The sequence below is a fragment of the Charadrius vociferus genome, unplaced genomic scaffold (genome assembly GCF_000708025.1).
Source record: "Charadrius vociferus isolate BGI_N301 unplaced genomic scaffold, ASM70802v2 scaffold600, whole genome shotgun sequence".
NCBI classification, from domain to species: Eukaryota; Metazoa; Chordata; class Aves; order Charadriiformes; family Charadriidae; genus Charadrius; species Charadrius vociferus.
In genome coordinates, this window is record NW_009646404.1 from 995,474 (window position 1) to 1,007,493 (window position 12,020).

General features: G+C 54.3%; 1 protein-coding gene across 1 annotated transcript in view; it reads left to right on the forward strand.

Annotated features, from left to right (window-relative positions):
• Window positions 1–12,020, forward strand: part of PRKCB (protein kinase C, beta) — an 87,850-nt gene that overhangs the window by 12,025 nt on the left and 63,805 nt on the right. Inside the window, 2 exon segments of the mRNA XM_009895134.1 lie at window positions 7,219–7,330; window positions 8,548–8,676. Coding sequence (XP_009893436.1) covers window positions 7,219–7,330; window positions 8,548–8,676 — 241 coding nt within the window.

The window sequence follows — 12,020 nt, forward strand, 5'->3', positions numbered from 1 at the left end:
TCCACTACCCTCAAAGTAAAGAAGTTCCTTCTCATGTTAAGATGAATCTTCCTATGTTCAAGCTTGTGCTCGTTACCCCTCATCCTATCACTGGGCACCACTGAAAAGAGACTGCTCCCATCCCCCTGGCACCCTCCCTTTAAGTATTTGTAAGCGTTAATAAGATCCCCCCTCAGTCTTCTTTTCTCTAGACTAAAGAGACCCAAGTCCCTCAGCCTTTCCTCATACGAGAAATGTTCCAATCCTATAATCATCTTTGTAGCCCTTTGCTGGACCCTCTCCAGCAGATCCCTGTCTTTCTTGAACCGGGGAGCCCAGACCTGGCGCTGCCTGTCGGAGGGTGGAGGTGGGATGCACAGCTGCCTTCCCTCCCTCCAGATGTGCCCGTTGAGCCAGGACCTTCCCGAAGGCACCAACTACCCTCTTGCCCAGGTCCTGCCATAGAGAGCAGGACCCCAATCTCTCCTATCATCTCACATACTTCTGGGATGTCCCAGGTCTGGTGCATAAGCAGATCTTCACAGTCTCGCTGCAACTTGCTGCCTTCTTTTGTCTTGCTAATTAACTTCTCCAGCTCTCGTGGTGTGCCATCTGCCCCTTGCGCGAGGGCACATGCTCGCCGCTCCTGCCAGCGCAGGCAGCCGGTGACAGTTCCCGTGGGATGAAGATGTATCTGCCGTGCTCCCTCCCAGCACCTTCTGGTGCTTCCCTGGCTCTGCCGGAGCCCAACTCTTTCTCCTGCCAGCCTGCACATGTCTTCAGCCCTGTAATTGAAAAGCTCTTCTCTCGTTTTCTCGGCGCGCGTGTGTGTGTGTCGTTATACCTGTTAAGAACGCAGCCTCTCTGGTTAAAGAAGTGGATTAAGTTAAGTGGATTGCTGCCTCTCTGGTTAAGTCTCTCTCCTGAGACCTGGTGGCTGGGTCTGAGCTGGGTTTGAGCAGAGCAGCGCTATCAGGATGAGGTGTGTTGTGCAGCCTGTGCCAACCCGGGTGGCACCGCTGGGGGGGTCTAAAAGTGAAGCATCCTGCGGGCAAGAGGTATTTCAGGGTTTCTGCTGTTTCAGGCAACCCGGAGGCTGCAGGGAAGGTGCTGTGGGAGCCCCATTCGCAGCGAGAGGTTGCACTATAATAGAGTGACTCTTAAGGCATGTGGAAGATAAACATTTCTAAATGATGTCGAGATGCTAACGCTGCTCAGGGAAGAAAGCTGAGTTTGGCTTTTTCTTGCTGCTCAGTAAGAGTGTATTTTATTTGGTGTTGGCAGCAGTAAGAGGAGAGTAACTGTCATCCATATCCCTCTGCAGTTGTCTGACTAGCAGATGAGATCTTTTGTCAATAAAAATGTATTAACTTGCTGGAAGCTGTCAGGGAAAGCTGTCAAGGGCAGGTTTTATCTGTGGCCGCGTGTTTGACATGGAAGAAGCCCAAGCTGCGATGCTCGTGCCCGCAGACGTGTTGAGCTGCTGGTGCTCGGGGACTGCTGCCCTTCCACAGCCAAGGTCCAGGCAGAGGATCTGCCTGCTGCCTGCGCTGCCGTGCCCTCGGGCCCTGCACTGTGTGAGCTTTTCTGTGGCTGTAATACTGTAAACAATAGAAAAAATACTTTTGGTATCACTTACTGCTGTAGTGTCAAACCGTCTTTAAATTGTGATGTGCTGGAGCAGACTTCCAAGGAGTTACAATATTGATAGAAAAGATGCTGCAATGATCGAGCCCCAAACCTTTGCCATCTTGCCTTGACCAGGACCTGTGCTTTCCTCATGTGCGTAACCTTCTTTCAGTGGTCTCTGTGCTTTAGCATTGCTCTCTTCTTTGAAACAAAGACCCCTTGCTCTTGTTCTCTTGTTCCTTAACTTCCTTGCTTGGTTTTTCCTGGGTCATGGGAGCTGTTTCTCACCGAAGGCGTTTTTCCAGCCCTGTGCAAGCAGGTGGGAAGATGCAGGAGGTGCATCCCCAGGGCAGCAGCTCCCGGCTGCAGGTCCCAAACAGGATGGGGCAGGCGAATGCTTCCGAAAGCCTGTCCTCACCAAAAGTCCATCCTCGCCAAAACCAGGGGGTCCTCATCTGTGGTGGCCGCAGTTGTCTTCAGTTCATCTCCCCCGCCACCTCCTGGCTTCGGTAACCAGACCTTGAGCATTAAGAGGCTGCCACCCGGAGCGGTCCCATCTACGTGCCTGACCCAGCCTCCTACAAACCATTATTTCCTTGGAGGGAACGGCAGCCTTTTCTCTCCAACGTCACCTTCAGAGCCGCTGTTAGGCCACTTCTGTCGTCTCTCTGCTCTGAGTTGTTCCCTGTGTACAGGGAGGGATTTTCCACAGGGGAAACATGGGAACAAAGCGCGAGGTTTTTGTGTTTACGTTGATTTTCATGAGGTGCAGACAGTAAGCTGTCGCTGTGTTGCGTTTGGTCTGATATACGCTGCTTAAATGGCTATGAAATTCACTTTAAAATAGTCTCTTCACATGAACTGTGCTAATTCTTCTTTGGAAGAGATAATTCAAAGCTTTCTCTGCAATGAGGTGGGGAAAGCAGGAGTGCGTAATCTTGAATCAAACCTTTGCGGCTCTTGTGTAGGGTCCAGGAAATTTTGACAGTACAAAAGATTAAAATAGTATCAGCCATCGGTGTAGGTCTGGGCTGCCCGCTCCCCCGGGGACAGCGGGGCGGCTGGGCTCTGCTGAAGGACAAGAGCTGCGCTGCTCTGGGAGAGGGTGATGGGAACTGGAGCCCGGAGACGCAACCTACGTGCCCTTCGTGCGTGACTTATTTTAGAGATGAACCAAGAGAGCTGGACGTGTTTTAAAAATGGTTTATGGCTCAGACAGCCGAGTCTGAGGAAGGGTCTGGTCCTCCCTCTGCCTCCCACCCCCTCCCTGCCCCAAGGAGAGGTGACGCCTGCGCTCCCTCTCAGCCAGGAAAAGCCAAATTCAGTACATAAAAGCCCAGGCGGTGTCCAGCGCAGTGTTTGCAGTGCTGGGTATGACAGAGGGCTGCTGCCCTTGCCGGGACACGGACTTTGCATGAGAAATAGCTGAAGCAAAACGCCCTTGCTCGCCCGTGAGTGCTGTGCTGCCCTGCCGCCCCGCTCCACGCTCACGCCTTGGCACGCTGCTCGCTGCCGAGCCTCTGCCCGCTGCCATCCTGACAGACCGCCGCACACCAGCAAATGGATTCCCGACTACCGTGAGCAGTGAATAAATCAGCAATTTGATTAATGCCACCAGCTGCCCACCTGCACGTTAACTGGTAAGCGGTGGCTCCTGCATCAGCATCTCCATCAGGGTTCAGCGGGAAAGCAATACATGAGATGGAGGCGGTCATTCAGCGAGCTCGGTGGTGGGTATGACCCTGAAGAAAGGCACAGGCGATTGCTGAGCCTGAATAAGGGTCTGGCTGGGCTGCGCTCGGAGTGCCTCGAAGGCCACGAGTTGATTACTCACTTATGAATCAAATGTCTTGCGTTCCTGGGAGAGCTCAGGCTGCTGTCAGCCCGGCCCCACAGAGCCGCGGGGTGCGCACACAGACCCCTGTGCCCACTCTGGCACCGCTGGGGCGGGAGCAACTTGAGGTGTGTGTGGATCTGGGGGAAACCAGGGGCTGCGAGGTTTGCTCGGCAAGTCAGGGATGCAGCGAGTCGGGGATGCAATAAGTCAGGGATGTGCGGAGTCGGGGATGCAATATTGCACTGCCTCGTTTCAGACCAGAAACCTGCTGCCGAGTTGAGCAGGAGAACCTGGCCTCCTCTGATGGGTCAGTGCTTGCAGGTACCAGGTCTAAGTTAACAGCTGCTCCTCTCCTTCCCTGGCTCATGTTCTGACTCCTTCATTTGGGCTCACATCCACAGAATACGCACACTCCGCTCGGAGGACGCCAGATCTGTGGCAGCACTGATTAGAAAGGTCAGAGCCTCTCAGTGCAGTAAAACACTCCTAATGGCATTTTTCAGTTCTGCTCCAAAGAAAGCTTTTTCTGCCCCGTTCTTCAGGGGCGGCTCTGCGCTGGCAGGATGGAGGAGGAGCGCCTTTTCTTTTCCTGGCAAACTTCTTTTTAACCATTCTTGTTTTAAGTCTCTGAGCATCTGCATACGCAGTGATCTCGTCATCCCTGTCTCTGTGGTACAAAAATAGTCTCTTTGTAAAACGACTTCAGCCTTGTTCGAAAATGATATCCAGAATTTCCAGTTTCTGGCACTTTCTAAAGCATTGGTCAAGGTGAAACGGGCGCCCTGGCAGCCAGAGAAGCGGCTGTGCCTCCCCGCGCCTGGCTGCCTCCATCACCCTCACCCCTTTTGGGCTCTGGCCCTCTGGGTGCCGGCTCACTCCAAAACAGCACCTCTGGGGTGGGAGCAGAAGGTGAAACCTGCAATGCCCCCGTGAGGCGTCCGCTTCTCCCGCTGGATGCAGGGTCCCTGCTCGCAAGGCTGAGGGATGCTGAGGGAGGAGAGTGGGAACCTGCGGCCGTTCCTGTGCCAGCACGCTCTCGCTGCCGCAGCGCTGCTCTGTGCATGCTTTGCTTTCTATCTCTGGCTTTTTTAACTCTCAGTGCCAGTGGGAATTTAAAAATCCTTCACATGAAGTGGGGATTGTCTCGTTTTGCATTAAGCTTGTGTTTTTTTATGAATGACTAAAGCTTTCATTTTGCCTAAACAGGAATATCTGTTTCTGGAAGGGAACACAGAAACTGGAGCGCTCGGGGGCGATTCCTCCCCGTGTCACACGCTGGGGTTTGGCTGGCACGTGGCCTCTGCTGGAGCTGCCCCCGTGCCCCGCTGCCACCCCCCTCGTCCTGCTGCCCGCAGAAGGTCCGCAGTGATGCCGGAGCATCCCCGGGGCTGCCCTCCCCTGCAGCGGGGATGCGGGCGCTATGCCCGGGGTCTCTGCAGTGTGCGTGTTCAGTGTCTGACCAACCTGCCAGAGACCTCCTTTCTCCCGGGATGGCAGCAAAAGAAAGATTTTTATTTTTTTGAGTGCCACATCTCCAGGGAAGCAGCTCAAGCCACTCCTGCGCGCGTACTGGTGGGTTTGTGGGCACTGCTCCCGTGCCCTCAGGCATTTGGTGGCCCGGCCCGGTCCCTGGGAGATGCAGGGAGTTGGTTCACGCTGATTTAACGAGTTCCGTGTGGTACAGGCAAAGCTGCTTATGGAGATGGTCCTGAGCTGCTGGACAAACAGAGCTCAGGTTATAAAAATAAGCGGGGTAAGTTTTTTAAGGGCTTACACCATGTCCAGTGGAGGGATGTGACTAACCCTGTAAGCCTCTTCAAAAGGTGTATGGGTTTATCGCGGTGTCCGTTTGCGCTTTGGGCAGCAGTGCTCGGTGTTACCTGCCCGCAGCACCCTGCCTGCCCCCGGCTGCCTGCGCTCTGCCTGCCCGAAGCTTCCCCCCCTACATCCTCTTCTAGCCTAAAATCCAGGGTTAAGTTTTCTGCACTCTCACATCCCTGGGAAACGCAGAAGGCTTTCAAATGCCCAGGGTCACTGCACGTCTTTTTGGTAGCAGAAGACAGGTTAATGGTGAACCCTCGTCCTCTCAGGCTTCCTGCGACAGGGCTGCCACGTGAGCTGCCAGAGACGTGTTGCATTCTGTTTCTAGAAGTGGTTTGCTTAGGGTTAAATGTGAGATGTTTTCAGTTTCAAGTACATTTGCTGAAGCCTGTACCTAATCCCTTGCACTTAACAGATTGAATTAAATGAAGCTCCATTACTTGTCCACCTTTCCGGTATCACTAAAGTTATCTGGGGTGCTGTGAAATAATGCACGATATTAGCGATTAATGCAACTGAAAGCTTCAGTGTAATAGCAGTAGGAAAATTCATTTCAGGGGAAGGTAATTTATTGGCAGCTATGTTATAGCTCAGTTCTGACTCCGCTCTTTATTTATTTACTTAGCTTACAGTGCCCTGAAAAGGTGTCTCTCCTAATGGCCGGGCACCTTTCCAGGCCATTAAAAAGCCAGTCAGCTCAAATGACCGAGCCAGGAGCTATGCCTCATCCCTAACCCTTAAACAATTAACCTGAGATGAAATTAAGCCAGTTGCTACTTGCCATAGTCTTCTCCCTTGCCTGCGTGCGTGCTGTTGCCGAGTGTGCCGAGCACCCGGGCAGGCGGCCCCAGCACCCTCCTCTGCAAAGCCGTGCTGCTCTGGGCTCTCCTGGTGGGAACAGCACTGCCCACCCCGGCATCCGCCTTGGCTCTGCCCCGTGGTCCTGGTGGTGACATCCCTGCCCCTCCACTGGGGTTTCTCCAGCTCCTGGGGCACGGCGGTGAGTAGCCGGCTGCTGGTGGGGCTCTGCGTTGGCTGCCCCAGTTTCCTCCAGTAACCCCAGCAACTTAAACCAGTGCTGTCCATGCCGCTTTGGGGCCAGTGGGAGACATTCTGTTGCTTAGTCCTGTCTCCTGCGTAGCTTTGTGTTGTCTTAAAGTTGCTCTGTGGTGAGCTGGATAACTGAGGTGACCAGGGCTTTCGGAATTGTCTTGCATGGAAGATATCAAGAAATACCAAATTATTGTCCTCATGGGTTGTTGGTTCCAGCGGTTGATCCTATCTCCCTATTGAGAAGTTGTTTCTCGTTTGAATTTGTTTGGCTTTAACTTCTGTAGACCTTTGTTGGAGTCCAGGAGCGCTGTTTGCAAGGTGCCTGTGCGAGACTGCGAACAGTGTCGGACATAAACTGGGCTTTCCTGGTCTGCCATGCTCCACTGTTGCAGAAAAGTCTGCTGTTGGTTTGAAGAAAGCTCAAAATATTAAAGTATACCATAAACAGCTTGATTCCCTAGGAGCGTGGTGCGGAGGGCTTGGCACCAGAGCACAACCACGTTTACTGGGTAGTCTTAATGTAGCTGGAAATCATGGGTGGTTTTTTCTGCTTTACCCCACTGGGTTGACTTGGAAGTTGAGTAGTGTCCAGCCTTTATGTTGGTTTTTACGTACCAATTTCACCTGGTGTTTTCTATGCTAAGATCAAGTTTTTTAAAAATAATAAATCCCCAGACAAGCCAATGCATTGCTTTTTCATTGTTATGGCAACACGTATAAAGAGTAATAAAGCTGGATCTTGGTGACTGTTGGAAAAGGTCCACATCAGTCGGTGGCAGTTGACTGAAGTCCATTAACAGCACCTTCGAAGCCAGCTGGCATGTGAAATGTGGAGAGCGGTGGTACCTTGCCAATATTTGATGCAAGTTTATAATCTTTATCTTTTATTTTCCTCCTAGGATCCCCGGAGCAAACACAAATTTAAAATCCACACGTACTCCAGCCCCACTTTCTGTGACCACTGTGGGTCGTTGCTGTACGGGCTCATTCACCAGGGAATGAAATGTGACAGTAAGTGATGTAACCGGTGGCTGTGGTTGCAGCAGGGGTGTGCTCTGGCACGAGGAGGTCCTGGGTAGGGGCTCCCAGCCCTGCTGAGATGTGGCGTGTCCCCACCGCCACCGGTGCAGAGCATGCTGCTGGCACCCGTGGGGCTGGGCACGGGTGGGCACCTTCTCACCTCTTGTGGGGAGCCCCTGTGAGTCCTGCAGGGAGAGGGGAGGGAAAGGCAGCTGGGGGGGGCGGGGATGCTGCCCGCATCCCCCCACCCCAGCAACATCACCCGCATCCCCCCCCAGCAACATCACCCGCATCCCCCTGGCAGTATCACCCGCATCCACCCCAGCAGCATCATCTCCAGTTCTCGGTTCTCTCCAGCGCCAGCTCTGACTGACACCCTGTGGCCGTGGCGGTGCCTGCTGCGGTGACACAGCCTCTCCAGAGCCCCTGGGTCTGTACAAGCCTGACCCGGGGCACGGGAGTACCTGGGGAATTATTGTACAGAGAGGAGAAAATGGGGGATAAAAGAGGAAGGAGAGAATGGAGAGAGAGATGAGTTATTTTCCAAGTTAATCTTGTACATTCCTATTTAAAAGGACTGTGAATATGCAGCGTCTGCTTCCGTGCTTACGCTGTCTGCGGGGAACAGCATACTCTGCTGCTCACCATGTGCCGGCTTTCTCATAAATATAGAAGCTTGCTGACTGTTGTGGGAACAGTGTATTCATTATCGCCTTTAAAATGTTACCAAGTGGAAATGAATTTCTTTAAAATATAAATTTTTTATATTTATTTATTTTATATATATAAATTTTGGTACATGTATATGTGTGTACACATATGCGGGTAGTTTTTAATGCCCCTTATCAGCTCCTGGTGAATCAAGATGAATACCCAGCATTGCACCACGGGTGTGATGGAAGAGAAATTTGATAAATCAGCAAAACTCACGTAATTAGAGTAAGAGCTGAAAGCCCCGTAATCTCTGTAGGCAGGACCCAGAACTGCTGGTGGTGGTGGGTCCCCGTGTCCTGCTAGGGCTCTGCCAGAGTCTGCGACTGCGTTTGAAGGTCCATTTGCTGCATGTTTATCCCAGAATCCCTCACAAACATCCCTGTTTAAAAGGAGGACAACTTCTTCCCCCGCCTCCACCCCCTCTGAAGACCCCGTGAGCTTTGGCAGAGGTGACAGGAGTGCTGAACGTCCCTTTCTTTCTCTCCACCCCGCAGCCTGTATGATGAACGTGCACAAGCGCTGCGTGATGAACGTCCCCAGTCTGTGTGGGACGGACCACACTGAGCGTCGGGGACGGATATACATCAGGGCTGACATCGAGAAGGATGTGCTCACCGTCGTAGGTAGGTGTGTGACCCAGGTACAAACCCTGCCCGTGAGGTTGCCCGGTTGCCCCTCGGCGAGTCTGGGGAGCGCAGTGCCCAGTGTCTGACTGGTTTGGAGCAGGTGCCTGGTGAGGCAGGACAAGGCTTTGAGCCTTCTCCAGGCACACTCCTGCCCTCTGGCAAGCACATGCTGGGGCTCCAGGGGCCGTCGGTACTAAATAGCTTTTCCAGTTACAGACTTTCAAACTGCTTTTTGAACCATGTAAAATTCCAACATCACGGGGAGGGGTGGCAGAAGGTTCCTTCCTTCAGCTGTGCTGTGTGAAAAAGTCTGTTTGTGTTGTGCTGTCTGTGTGATGGTGAACATCCATTTCCTGCTGTTCTTTCCGTTCCCTGAATGGTACCTGGGCCCTTACAGGTCTTGGTGGGAATCTCAGATGATCCTTTTGTCTGACTAGAGCTCTGCCCTCTCCTAGGGCAGATTTAGATTAGACAATAGAAAGAAATTCTTTACTCTGAGGGTGGTGAGACACTGGGAAGGGTTGCCCAGGGAAGCTGTGGCTGTGCCCCATCCCTGGAGGTGTTCAAGGCCAGGTTGGACGGGACTTGGAGCAGCCTGGGCTGGTGGGAGGTGTCCCTGCCTGTGGCAGGGGGGTTGGAACTAGATGAGTTTTAAGGTCCCTTCCAACCCAAACCATTCTATAATTCTATGATTCCACCAATTTGGAGACTCCATGGCCTTCCCCCTTATCGAGGGGTGTGCTGCCTTCTCGCGTGGTGCTCAGAGGCAGCTGGGGCGGGCTGTCCCTGCCGTGTGGCCGTGCACTGGGGGGCACAGAGGAACATCAGCCTCTCCATGCTGCCGTGGGGAAGATAACCGTCGTTCTTCCCATTTCCTCGCTGTTTCCCAGCCCCAATGGAGAGCTGGAGCACTGCGTAGCGCTCACGGGGCAGGCTGGCAGCTCTCTGCAGGGCTGGCGTGGGGCCGTGGGCTGCGTGGATCCCGCCACCCCGGCGATGGGTGGCGGGAAGGAGCCGTCCCACGCAGGCACGTCCCCAGGGGAGGTGCAGAGCGGCAGTGCCATCTCACAGCATCTGCCTCCAGGGATGCACCAGGCGGTGGGAGACGGGGCCGGAGGAGGCTACAGGCAGCCGGGCAGCACCGGGCTTAGCAGAGACCCCTGCCCTGAGTGTCCCAGGGACCTGATGGCCACCCGTGGGGAAACCCCTTGTCCCCCATCCTGGTTTCTTCTGTCTTGGAACTCCTCTGTTCTCAGTTTGTGGCTGGAAACCAGATTATCCCATCTCTAAAGGCTTTTGCCACTTGGATTTTGAGTTCCCAGAAGATATTACTTCCCCTGCGACCTGTAAGCATCTCATGAAACATAAAGCCATATTCTTGTAAAGCCTCTTGTCCCCTGCATGGAGAGATCAGACCAAAGATGTGACTCTCTCCGTCGGGTGCCGGTGACTGGTGTCACGTGGCGTGGGTGCTGGCAGGGGGTAGGAGGCAGGGAGGGCTCCGGTGGACCAGGCAGGCGCTTTCGGGAGAGCTGGGCTTTGTCTCAGAAAGGCTGAGCCCGGTGCCGTGCCGAGGAAGGAGGTTTCTGCCCACGCTGGGTAACCAGGCAGCTCTGGGCGGTTGCGGTCTCTGCAGGGGGCTGCCGAGCTGTTCATGGTTATTCACAGGATGAGTTAAGATGGGGTGGTGGTGGAGAGGATGTAAAATGCCACCTCCCTGCCCACGCTGCAAAGGTCAGCTGCCCCTCTGAGCGGGCCCCGGCGGGGGTACCAGGCTGATGGCACTGATAACAAGGACCACATCCTTCTCTGTCATCCCACCAGCTTTGGCTGGCTTCTCCGGGAGACGCCTGCTTTACAGCATCCTGCACGGGGGCTGCGCTGGCAGCAGGAGATGCTGCAACATCCACGGGCTTCGCTTCAGTGGGATGGGGTGCTCCAGGCGTCCCGCTGTGCTCATAAACTCTCTGACGGGTGCTTTTTTCCCCCCAGGGAGAGCGTGCAGCTTGTGGGGCTGCTGAGGTCTCGCTGCTCTGGGCTGGCTCCTTCTTGCTTGGGAGGGCAGGCTCGGCAGAGCGCAGCCGAAGAGAGACAGCTACAACGTGTGTGATCCCAGTTGTAGGGGGGCTCCAGCTGCTTTTTGACCCTTCTTTGCTTTGGCGAGGGGTGGCCCGAGCTGGTCTCCCCGGGGCAGTGGGAGACCGAGGAGAGCGTTGGTCCATGATGGGCATAGCAGCTCCTGCGCCACGTGGAGGTGCCCGAAGGTGGGCGGGTGGTGGCATGAGTGACCCCAGCCTTGTGTAAGGAAACGCTCAGGTGTCATCTGGGAGTGTGGAGAAGAGCCAGGGTCCTTTCTGGCCTAGAGAGCTGTCAGAAATGTTTTCAAGAAAAATACTGAGTTATTGAAAATAATAATGAAAAATTGAAAAAAAGTTGTGGGTGTGGGGTTTTTTTTGATGTTTTTTTTTGTTGTTGTTGTTGTTTTATTTGTCCTTAAAGTAGAGCTTCAATGAACCACAGAGAACTTTCTTTCGCAGAAATCCTGCTTCCCAGGCACCTTCCCTCCAGGGGATGAGGCAGGACTGGAAGCCAGCCTCCCCTCAGAGGCCAGGCGGAGGCCGATGGGGCGCAGAGCTTACCCTCCTCTCGCTGGTCCCGAGGGCTCCCTGGCACCGGAGCTGTGTTCCCATAGCTCCGGAGAAACTCCCCCGGTCCCTTTCTGTGCAGCTGGATTTTCTTTTCTTCAGCTGGGTTTGAAAGACTGTTTTATTTCTGGCCCTTCATGGAGGTGTTGGTGAAAACATGTCATCTGTTGGCTTTTCCAGAAAGGCAGGGAAACGTACTGTGCTCTCCAGCTCTGCCGCATAGCTGATGAAGGAGTGGGAGCGCTTTGAGAGAGGAGAAGGCTGTGCGCTGGCTGCCGAGGCGGGGAGCACTGCCTTCCCTCCTGCCCCTCCAGGCAGCTGAGGGGCTCGGGATTTTCGCTCCAGAACTTAGAAGGGAGGTGGAAAGGTCTGCTCGGACCCAGAGCACCCACGGGCACCCAGCCCTCGGGAGAAGCGGGAGCCGTGTAGACGGCAGGCTGTGGTGTGCGCTGCCGTGGCTGCCTTTGGCTCCGCGCCGGTGGGTCAACGGAGATTTCCATTCCCCCAAGCGACTGGGGAATGGCATCAAGAGAGACCTGGACAGGCTGGCGAGGTGGGCCCATGCCAACCTCACGAAGTTCAACACGGCCAAGTGCAAGGTCATACATCTGGGTCGGGGCAATCCCAAGCACAAATACAGGCTCAGTGGGGAATGGCTGGAGAGCAGCCCTGAGGAGAAGGACCTGGGTGTGCTGA